The sequence below is a fragment of the Podarcis liolepis genome (assembly GCF_965112155.1).
Source record: "Podarcis liolepis genome assembly, chromosome: 16".
In the NCBI taxonomy this organism is placed as follows: domain Eukaryota; kingdom Metazoa; phylum Chordata; class Lepidosauria; order Squamata; family Lacertidae; genus Podarcis; species Podarcis liolepis.
Window position 1 is genome coordinate 4,597,422 of NC_139567.1, and position 11,600 is coordinate 4,609,021.

The 11,600-nt window shown below is 44.1% G+C and overlaps 1 protein-coding gene across 2 annotated transcripts in view; it reads right to left on the reverse strand.

Annotated features, from left to right (window-relative positions):
* The window catches only part of ADRA1A (adrenoceptor alpha 1A), a 55,215-nt gene extending 45,332 nt beyond the window's left edge, over positions 1 to 9,883 (reverse strand). The window contains exons 1-2 of one of the 2 annotated variants that reach the window (XM_083480605.1): positions 9,735 to 9,883; positions 3,239 to 4,954 (exon numbers count right to left, since the gene is read on the reverse strand). In XM_083480605.1, coding sequence (XP_083336731.1) covers positions 3,239 to 4,127 — 889 coding nt within the window. In that variant the 5' untranslated portion in view covers positions 4,128 to 4,954; positions 9,735 to 9,883. Of the gene's footprint in view, positions 1 to 3,238; positions 4,955 to 9,486 lie in introns of both variants that reach the window. The other variant, XM_083480604.1, reaches the window with a different exon arrangement.
* Between the last annotated feature and the right edge of the window lie 1,717 nt (positions 9,884 to 11,600).

Sequence of the window (11,600 nt, forward strand, 5' to 3'; positions counted from 1 at the left end):
AACAACTGAATATTAATTAAAATCAATAAATAATTCAGAAAACGCTTATGTATACTCTCAGCTGAAAATAATGAACTCAATTACTCACCAATGAACTGTACCTAAATAATTTCTGTCTGACTTTATTCAGGACAGTTAACCAAATCATAACTAGCACAGGGAGCATTATGGTGTGGCACTTTCCCCCAAAACCCTCTTTTTATACAGTTTGCTATTTGAATGTAACAATTCAGTAAAAATATCTAAAAGATTTGGCCCCAAATTTTAATTTAATTTTAATCATTCCCACCCCACCTAACCCTTCCTCGTAAAACTATGTCACAGAATTGTAGCATTGGAAGGGACCACAAGGATCACGCAGTGCAGGAATCGTGTGCCCAACGTGGGGCTGAAAACCACATCCCTGAGATTAAGAGTCTTCCTTTAAGTGTCCTTCCACCCTCCCAAGCACCCCAGCCCTAGGATCTCCAAACCACAAAACTCATAAAACCAATGAACAAATAAGCAGTGTGGAGTGGAAGAGAGTAGATTAACATTTCTTTAAAATTAATTGAGTCCGACCCCTTGTGAGCAGCCTTGTTAAATCAGACTTGGCATTAGCACTGTACGGAATTACATTACAGCATTTCAAAGCTGTTTAATTCCCACTCACCCCCCTGCAAAAGAACGGCAGTTCGCTTGGCCACACCTAAGGATTTAGCCTGCTGGCAATTCTAGTGCTCTAACAAGTTTAAACTAGAACTAATCTAATATCCAGGATTAGTAAGCAATTCTTCATTCAGACTATTCCCTAAATAGGAGAAAAATCTGCATATAGTTCTTGGCCAGCAATTAGTTTTGTGGAAATCTGTATTTTCTTCTCTTGGCATACTTAAAAAAAAAAATAACAGAGAGAAAATCTCCATTGTGCTCACTTCCCAAATTTTCTAAAATTGTAATGATATACTAATGAGAATAGACTGAGACAACTTACTCAACATACCTTCTATTTTCCCATGATCTAAAATAAGCACAGTTAGAATCATATATCTCAGTTATGGGTGCATGCCACTGGTTTGCTTGTATATAGCACCTTCCACCCATAATGTGAAGAAGTCTGATGTTTATCAGAAACATAACTTCACAGATGGTCCTTTTAAAGCTATGCACTTGATATTTGAAAATATATTTAGGTCTCCAAGTTTCAAAATTCAAGAGACCCCCTTTTCTGAAAATAATCACCAGGAATATGACATTTCCAACAAGTATTGCATATTCAGATAATTCAGTCATTGTGTATTACACCTTCAGGTAACTATATATAACTTCCCATTTTAAAAACCTGTGCATTTTGATAGCAGTAAATTGTGATTTACATACAGAAACACGGTTCCGTATCCAAGTGGCCAAAGCAGAGGAGAAGAGAGATTCCTCATATCCAGTGGCCCCGATTGTACACATAGCTCTAGCCCCAATCAAATAATGGTAGAAACAATTAATGTGTTGGGACAGGAGTTGAACTCAGAGCAGGTACACTCTGCACACAACCTTGCCAATTATCTCTTCAAGAAGGTAATGGATTTGCAACAACTGCTGCTTTCACATATGTCTGGATTGGGGCCATTAAATAAAGGCCAAGCCAAATTGGTTCACACATGTATGTTTTTTGCTTGCAACACTGAGTGAATTGGCTTTCAGAGATCCAAAATCACTTTAGCTCCAGTCCAATGAGCTATAAGCATCAAGTGTTGAGAAAGCAAGTATTTTTGTAAATGCTTTGAGATTTTTTGCAATCAAGCAGTGTATAAATGTATTGATAGATAGATAGATAGATAGATAGATAGATAGATAGATAGATAGATAGATAAAATAGGACCATGCAAATGCATTTGGGAGTAAGCCCTAAACCAGCTTGCATCCAGGCTTATGATTTGAGTGTTTGACATATACAGATTGTACATTGAGCAGATGTCTGATCCCCAACACATTGATTATCAAGGAAAGATTTCTTCTGAAATAATCAAGAAAATCCACTCCTCCACAGGCACTAGAATAGGGTACCAACTCAGATTTGGTACTTCACTGACAATGATGGACTTTTGAAAACCACAAAGAGGATAGCTTCCAGCCAGTTAGTTATATCAGGTTAGTTTTAAAATACACAGATCTACCCCAGAGTCGATACTTTGCAGCCTGGTCTTAGGTCTCTTGACTAAAAGCAAGAGCATTCTGTGGGGTTTATTCCTATATAGGCACACACAGAATCACATCCTTCGTCCTTTGGGTCAAACTCAGCACAATGAAAGCAGTTCAACCCTATGCCCATGCTGTTAACATATCAAATAGACTGTGAAATCTTAGTCCGACATCAAAAGGGGGCCAAGCATGAGTGGGGGAGAACCACCCCCTTTCCTTGTCTCATTTCCCCATTGTTAGTTGTGCAAAGTTGTGCCTTCCCATTTTTCTCCAGCTCCAGGACTGGAAGCTGGGAAAGAAAAAAGCATGGGACCACAGGAAAGGAAAGGGAGAGCTCAGTTTCCTCTGCCATAGGTGCCAACTCCCTGGGGCCCTGGGTGCCTGAGCACCCAAAAAATTCCCCATGAAGGGGCCAGGCACCCACAGCACTCCTGCCCTCTGCTGTGCACTCCTTCTAAACAGAACCCACATACCACCATTTAGATGTGAATGAGAAGGACATGCAGCTAAAATGCCGCAGTGGCTGTCACATCTAGTTTAAGAAAAGCCCTACTGGATCAAACCAAAATCCATTCAGTTCAGCTTCCTGTTCTCATATTGGCCAACCATATTGCCCTATGGGAAGCCTCAAGGCAGGATTTGAGTGTGACAAAACTCACCCTGCTTGTAATTCCCAGCAGTTGGTCTTCAGCAGCATACTGCCTTCAAGGAACTTAGCCATGATGGCCTGTAGCCCCAGAAAGCCTTATCCAGTGCCTTTTTTCCTGGGGCTGCTCAAGGGTACTCAGCACCAGCACCGTCCCCCCCCCAAAAAAATGTTAAAAGTGTGGCACTTACTGTAACAACTTCATGGTGAGTACAGGCACCTTTCCCCCTAAAAATAAAGCACTGGCCTTATCCTCAATGGATTTGTTCCCTAGCTGTCCCAGAGTTACATGAGCACCAAATATCTCATTTACAATCACCAGAGGATCTGATGCAGAATCGTGGACGTTCATGCAATTCACCACAATAGTTGCGCAACCCCACCCCCTTCGTGACCAAATGCATTTGCTTGACTTACCAATGGGCATGATGATAAAGAAGGGGAGCCAGCAGAGTATGAAGCATCCCACCACAATCCCCAGACTCTTAGCTGCTTTCTTTTCCCTGGAGAACTTCAGGAGCCTCACGGAAAAATTGGATTTGTGCTTGGTGCTGGGTGTTGATCCAGTGGTTTCTGTGGTGGTTTTGCGGTGGATGCGAAGAGTCACTTCCTCTGAATGGGACTTCTCTGTTTTCAGGCCACAAGACAGTCCTTTGCTTTCCCTTTTTGCCACCACATACACCTGGCAGTACATTGCCAGTATGATGATCAAGGGGAGGTAGAAGGAGCCCAGGGCAGAGAATAAGACGTAACCAGGGTCAGTATTGATCTGACAGATAGTTTCATCTTCTGGAGCTGGCTGTTTCCAGCCAAAGAGGGGCCCTACTGATATCACAAGGGACAGTACCCAGACACACAGAAGGGCTAGCAGGCCCCTCTTTTCAGTCACTATGGCCGGATATCTTAGCGGGTAGCTCACCCCAATGTATCGGTCTATAGAGATGACACAAAGGCTCATGATGGAAGCTGTGCAGCATAGAACATCCACAGCTGCCCAGATGTTGCAGAAGATCCTCCCAAAAACCCAATACCCCAAAATCTCAAAAATAGCAGAGAAAGGGAGGACTGTCGAAGTCAACAGGAGGTCGGCCACAGCCAAGTTGATAATGTAATAGTGAGTTACGCTTTGCAGGTGCTTGTGACAGGCTACTGACAGGATAACCAAAATGTTACCCAGCACTCCAAAAACAATCAGCCCCCCCAAGATAACACCTAATAATATGGCTTTTGAAATGTTTACTTCCTCCACAGGCTGGGTGCAGTTGAAGCAGTCAGAGGCAGAGATGTTCTCGGAGTTCAAAGCCATTATATCAATACTGGTTAATGTTCATCCAGTGTTGTTTGTGATTCACTCTGCCCTTTCTTTGAAAGAGCGAAGAACAAATATTTGGTAGTGTTGCAAGAAGCTTTATTTCCACATTGTTGATAAAAACTAACTGGAAATGTGGTTCTTGCTTTATAAATGCAGAACCTGGAAGGACACCTCTGGCTGGGAAACTTATTTGAAAATCCACATTTATTCCTTGGTATCTGTTCCAGTTAGGCCAAATAAAAATACTGCTGCAATTTGGAAGACTCTCTTTAGGACGCTCTCCTTGATGTTCTCTGGACCTTGTGGGATGCTTGATGACACAGTATTGCAGAAGGGGTCAAAGATCTCTTTCCAAGTTTCTGTTGGGCTGTTAAAAAAAAGAGCCATCAGGTTACAGAATGCTTTCTGCCACTAAGCAAGGAAAATATGTTTGGGTTTGTAGCAAAGGAAAATATCTGAGTTCGTGGAAAGGCCATCAACATCTGAAGTGCGTCCATTTAAATTTGTCGCATTAGACACAAATGGCAGGAACATTCTCTTTTCTCCCACTTATTTGGGTCTTTATCATACTTGATTTTCAAATATGTTTAAAGTTGGAATAGTGGAAGACCACAAGGATGTTTCCAATTAAGCTTTGCTTTTGTTATCATCAGAGATGTGCATAACAGTCTTGAGATGTGGAACAAAGTTTGCTGCAGCCGTAAGATTCTCAGCGTTGTGCCAACTGCCTCCAGGATGTAAGCTTATTAACAAATGTTGGTCATAGCTCGAAACAGGGACTTCTGCTTGTTGTGCTCCTTGCAGGATAGATATGCTAACTCCTAAATAAGAAAAAAAGAAAAGGAAGCTTATTTTAAAAGCCATGGCTACCTGCTGCTGTAATGTCCTGACTGCAAAGGTTTTCTGGGACCTGGGAATCAACTTGACTGATTTTTCCTTATCATCTGCAGCACTAACTGCTGTTTACTAGTATATTGCTTGCTCAGTAGATGCTGTTGCTCAACCCCATTGCTTTTGACCAATGGTGGAGCATCCCCCACCTGCGTCCGGAGCAGGTGCACACCAGGGCGCATGCAGGGCATGCTGTGGGAGCAGGGGCAGGGCGCACCACAGGAGGGACCCCTGCCCACTGCTGCAAAATGGGATGAGTTCACAGTGCCCTGCAAGCCCAGTGTTGCTTTGCAAGACTCACAAAAATGGGCTTGTGGGGTGCTGCGAGCAGGCGTGCAACTCGGTCCTGCAAACCCAGTGCTGCTTTTGGAAGCAGTGCTGGGCTCGCAGGGAGGGTGCCGTGAGCTTTTGTGGACTTCTCATGGCATCCTCCAGTTGCATTGCGGCTGAGAAGGGCACAACAGGGCTGTGCCTTGGTCCCTGTGAATGCAGCACTATGGCACTGCTTGCAGGGGCCAGGGCGCATGCCTGTTGCCTCCTTCTCAGTTGCCCCCCAGCTGGAGGGCTCCGTGTGAAGGATGCAACAGCTCAGGGCATCTGCCCAGCAAGCAGAGCCACTAGGAAAAGCAGCGCTGGGCCCACAGGGGCCAGGGGGCACACCTATTGCATCATTCTCAGCTGCCCTCTAGCTGGAGGGTGCTGAGAAGGACGCAAGTGCTCACAATGGGGCAGGGTGCTAAATGGCACCAGGGGCAATGGCCTCCTCAGCCCCCCCCCCCAACATTACGCCATCCTTTCTGACTCTCAGTGCAAGAATGCTATTGCTGCCTGGTGGTTTTGTCAATCACAACCCTGCAGTCTCAATATAGGGACAATGCCACATATTTCAAAAGAAGTCTCTCCATGTTTTCCTTTTTCATCTGATGTAGACAGAAAAGCTTGTGGCTACACAGTGAGAACAAGTCTATGGACATTTTCACACTACAGGCTCAAAGTGATTTGTAGCGCAGACTAGCAGCTGGAATTACAATGATCTCCCACTTTCTCTTCCACATTAGCAATGGTCCCACATATGCATAAATAGTGGGCAAGATAGACTTTACACTGATTCAGCTCTTAGATACGAATATGCCATGGCTACTCTGTGGGGATTTTTCCAGCCTGGATTTTCTTTTTACAGCCAATGTTTTGTCCAGGCAAGAAGGCCTGATCCATGCTAGGGATGACCCCACTATCAATACTTAGATATAGCTCTGTGCCATATGTAGAATACCTTCAGCACTGAGTAATGAGTGACCACCAGCAGCCCTTGCGCATAAGAGAAGGTTCAATGACACAGCAAAATCAGAAGACCCCTGCTTCAATCACTGGCATCCCCACTTAAAATGATCTGGTAGCACATTAATGCTAAAGACTCCACTCTGATTGAGACCATTGCCAGACAAAGCAGAATAATGGGATGAATGGGTAAATTAGTCAGACTATGGGCAGTATCTAATTCACTCATTCCTTTACCGTTTTGTCTGCATGGGCCAAATTCGGCAGGTGAGTGGGGCCACCCATCTATCAATTTTCTGATGTCACAAATGGCACCAGGGGATTTGGTGCTCTGAGGTCCCAAAGTTGGGGCTTCAAAAAGCAGAACTGACTTTTATCTCATTCAGTTGCAACATCTTGGACATGCTGAACCACCAGGGCTCCTCAACCCCTTGGCTTCTCACCCCCCTTTCCCAAAGACAAAAAGCAGGCAGCCCCCGTTTGTTTCAGCAGCTGTTTCAGTGAAACCCCTTTGCAGTGAATGAACTGCTGAAATAAAGGCAGAAAATACACCCAGACCAAGGAAAGGTTGTCCTCCTTTCACATCAGCTGAAGGACAGGGGGAGGTTGCTTGGTGCTGGGTTTGGGTGCTCTCCCATAGACACAGATCAAGCAGGATCATTTGCTGTTGGCATCAGTTGGTGTGTGTGTGTGTGTGTGTGTGTGTGTGTGTGTGTGTGTGTGATCCTGCATAGCCCAGGCCTCCTGCTCTGTGCAGTGCTTCAAAGCCTTGTTGTTGGGCAAATTGGAAGCAAATCAAGCACAATGTTACTTGCACAATGTGGGGTGTAGGGTGGGTAGGTAGCCTTGCAGGCCAAATGGGGAAGCCTGGGTCGGGACTGGCCTGTGGGCTGGAGGGTCCCCATTCCTGCATTTGCACAAGGATTTATGCTTGTGCAATGAACCCTCACTTCTCCCTACATGTACACTCCATGCCTTCCCCAAATCTGCCCTGGAGGGTTGTGGGAACCCATAGAACAAATTTAGGGGGTGCAGTGGGAGTATGGAGGGAGAACATTCCATTGTGCAAGCAGAAATCCTTGCACTGTTGGACTGTTCCCATAGTACTACTTTGGATACAACCCCAGGCATTTGAATTAAAGCCCATAGCTTCCACCAAAGAGTCCTGGGAACTGTAGTTTATCCCCCAATGAATTACTTTTCCCAGCACCCTTAACAAACTACAGTTCCTAAGATGCTTTGAGTTAAGTAATGTTCAAAATGAGCCTATGATTAGGGTGTTGGGCATTCATAGATCGAATAAATAACTTTGGGGTACATGTGAACCCCAATGGCCCTCTTTTAAGAAACTAAAGCAATGGTATAACAAATAGTTTATAGCAAAACATTTTTAGAAGTTTGAAAACAGTGATTTTCACTCTGTATGAGAGCTGTGTATACTCCAGATATTGAAACAGCATGTGCACCTCTCCAAGTAAGGAAAGAGGACATATTCTCCAGATGGGCAGGGTAATAATAATAATAATAATAATAATAATAATAATAATAATCTTTGAATGTTCCAAACAAATAAACAGAGGAGCAGAAAGTACAACATGCTTTCTTCCCTCACTTGCAAAGAGATTCCGAAGTCTCCCCTGAGTCAAACCATGCAACTCATCCATCTCTTTAGTCATTAGAGATGGCAGCACCTCCCCAGAATCACAGAATCTTTCCTAGTCTTGCTCCCCAAGTTCTCTCTTCATTACATGGAGATGTCAGAGTACAAACTGTGACCAACAGACACACAATATTGTCTGCTCTGCACTGACTGTTCTGATTGCCTAAGTTTACAGACATCTTTCCAGCCCTACTTAGCTATTCCAGGGACTGGACTTAGGACCTTCTGCATTGCAAAATGTGTCCTCTGTCACTGATCTGTGACTTTCCCAAAAGGCTTCTACTAAGACTAATGCAGATAAAATAAATCACAGAAGAGCTGGACCCAATCCTTGTAGGATTTATACGGTTGGGAACACAAAAATTAGGTATCAACCGGGTAACAATGCCTCCTGTAACTGGTAATTGTCCAATTTCCCAGTATGCAACACTTGCTAGTATTTTGGGAAACAATATATTAAACCTCACAGATTCTTCTTCATTTTAGGACTTAAGTGAGACCTGAGATTTTTTAGCCACAGTAGGGATGAAATTAACACAGACAAGCTTGGAAAGTTATATTACAGCTAGTTATTGGTGGTTGCATGTATACATTTAAGCTTTGAATAAAATTGCTACAGATCGACTAGACTTATATAATTCCTGACCTTTTGGACCCAACATTCACATCTCTCCCCCCCCCCCCCCGTACATGGATGTCCACATGTGTACTCAGGCACACATATTTTGGCTACCTGAGGAAACAATTTGAGCATCTGATGAAACAGGTTCTAGACACAATAAATCTGTTAGTTTATAGAGTGCTACAAGTCTCTCTGTTAACAACAACAACAACAATGAAAGTTACTACCATCATCACTTGGTGCCATTAGGTCCCTGAGTAGGTTACAACAATTTAAAATTCAGTATTGAAAACAGTTAAAACAATTTACAATCAGGAAAAAGTCATTTCCCTCTTCTTCACACATGCTAGTCACTCGGAGAGAGAAATACTGCAGAATTTTCCCTCCGCAAGTAGTTTCACAGTTTTAGTTTTAAAATGTCAAGATATAAACACAAAGTAGCCTCTTGGACTGTTCTGAAGTTGTTTCCTTGTCAGAAGCAAAGAAAGAAAGAAAGAAAGAAAGAAAGAAAGAAAGAAAGAAAGAAAGAAAGAAAGAAAGAAAAGAAAAGAAAAGAAAAAGCGTATCGAAATGGTAAGTTCTAAGATGAACAAGTTATGAGGTAAAAATTATTGAGGGGGAAATGATGACAAATAATGAACACAGTTTCATTCAAATGGTATAGATGTTTCATAACAAGTGGGGAAAACTGGAGCATTAAGAGTATCCCCCCCCCCATACACATATACAAAATTGGGAGCAGAAAATGCACCAAGTCCCAGCAGAGGTCTAAACCGGTCTAAGCAAGTCTAAATAAACAACAACAGTGCCTATTGGGGGACTAGGAAATTAAAATGAGAAAATCGCGAATGGGTGTAAGGTGGGGAAACCCCAAACGGACAAACAAACCGTGTCAGCATTACCTGGGGGAAAAAGCAGCTGGCAGATGCAATTGGGGAACGCGGGTCTCTAGCTCCGACCACCGTCTCTAAGCTGCTGCTGCCTGCGCTTCTCCTTCAGGCTGAAGGGCTGCAGACCTCCTGTTGCAGAGCGCGCGAGGCAGGAGATGACAGGCAGGCATCTCCAGCGCACCGTGGGACATTCTGCTCGGAAGCAACACCAAACCATGCAAGCACTCTCCCCCCCCCCCCCATGTATTTTGATGACTCACATTTACACTTATTCCCTCTGTCCCAATGGCTGGCCGGGGATGGAGGCCAGCTCCGTGACCCCCCCTCCCAGCCGAATAATACTCCGCTTTGCACTGTCCAGGAGAAGCAGCAACTTCACGGCTGCTGAGCTGATGCAGCTGGCTGGGTCGGATCCCCTTCGATTTTACCGTAATCTCCCGCCTCTTACCGTATTGCAGCATAGTAAAGAGCACGTTTGACAGTTGTCAACGTCTCTCACTGCTGACTCTCCCTCCCTCCCTCTCCTTCCCCTTCCCTCCACCTACTAGCTGCAAAAGCAAGGATAGAATTTGGTTCGTTAGCTGCATCTCGTAAGCACGTAAAATAATATTATAGCAACAATATTTGGGAAATGTTTGTGAGCTATACATGCACACCGGGCTCGTGTGATACAAAGAAGAAAAGGGAAATGCAGAAAAGGAAAAAAAGAACGGAGGGGGTGATGTTAGAACTATTGTAAAAAGCTTGGTGTTTTTTTACGCAGAGGAAACTGTCACGACCTTTCTTGCCAATGCTTTGGAGTACATTCAGAGGACCTGTTTATCGAGCATTTCCCTTGACGTCTTTGCAGGAAGGTCTGATAATATTGTATCCACCAAGTGCCATCGCACACTTCTCGGCGCATTTCCCTTATCGCAAAAAGTCCAATCTTTCAGGGAAGCGGTTTATTGTGCAAGGCTTCCCTGTCAGCTGTAATGGAGCAGCCTGAATTTGCTGGCATGTGATTGAACGGTCCTCAAAATATCAGCAGCTTGGAAGTGCCTTTAATTAAAAAACAAAGCGAGATGAATGTGACCTCTCCTACTATCAGCACTGCGGTGCACATTCGCTGGCAAAATGTGTTCAAGCGGCTGTCAACCACACTTGCAATTTGGGGCCAGCCCCTCCCACCTGATTTACCCCAGCAAAGAACTTGCTTGATTGAAGATAATAGGCTTGAAAAGAATTCATTTAAAGAATAAAAGCTTCTTCTCCGAGTAGGAAAACTACTAGTTGAAAAGAAAAGAAAAATCGGGGCAGCTATTCCACCCCCCCCCCATGCGAGTGCTCTGAAGACCATCCATCTGATTCTGCTTATTCTGAGCACCGCATGTTCTCTACTTTTTCACAGTAATGAAAACCCTTATTGATCGATTCCCCTTCAGCTTCTAAAACTCGCACAAGCACCGTCTTGCCTTTTTCTTTCCTTGAACCTGCGCCTGGAAATAAGGCAGCTCCACCAAGCAAGGGAGGCTGAAAAACTCCACTGGAGTCCCACTGGGGACTGGATTTCTGTGCACTCAAAGTGAGGGCTTCGAAATCCTGAAATGACAATGACACGTGAAAAGCTGGCCAACAGAATGTATCAGAGCCACAACATAGAGGGTTTGGCACATGGCACCAGCTGGGGCACACAGCCACCACCAATGCCAGAAGTGAGCACATGGCTTAGCTTTAAGATCAGTCCTAAGTTATTTCCTATTTGCACAGGAAAGCACTGCATTAAAAAGAATATTGATGCACACTGGTGCATCTTGCTAATGCTGGGAGCTTGCTGGGGCAACCCAATCAGAAGGGCAGGGTACAAATTAAAATAAAATAAAATAAAAATAATACAAATTAACTGAAGGAACTGAAAGGCAGGCAAGCTCCAATTCCTAGAAATTCCTAACGCTAAACCAGAATTCAGGAGGCAAAGGAAGCTGAGGACACCCTCTAGTTCTTAGATATCACTTGATGTTGCAGTCATCAAATGATGAATTTGCTTATGGGAATCAGTTTGTATACTGCCAGTAATGTGGTTCAAGCAGGGAAAAGTAGACATTATATTTCCTGTTCTTAATGCATGAATCCGGTGGTTTTGAGGC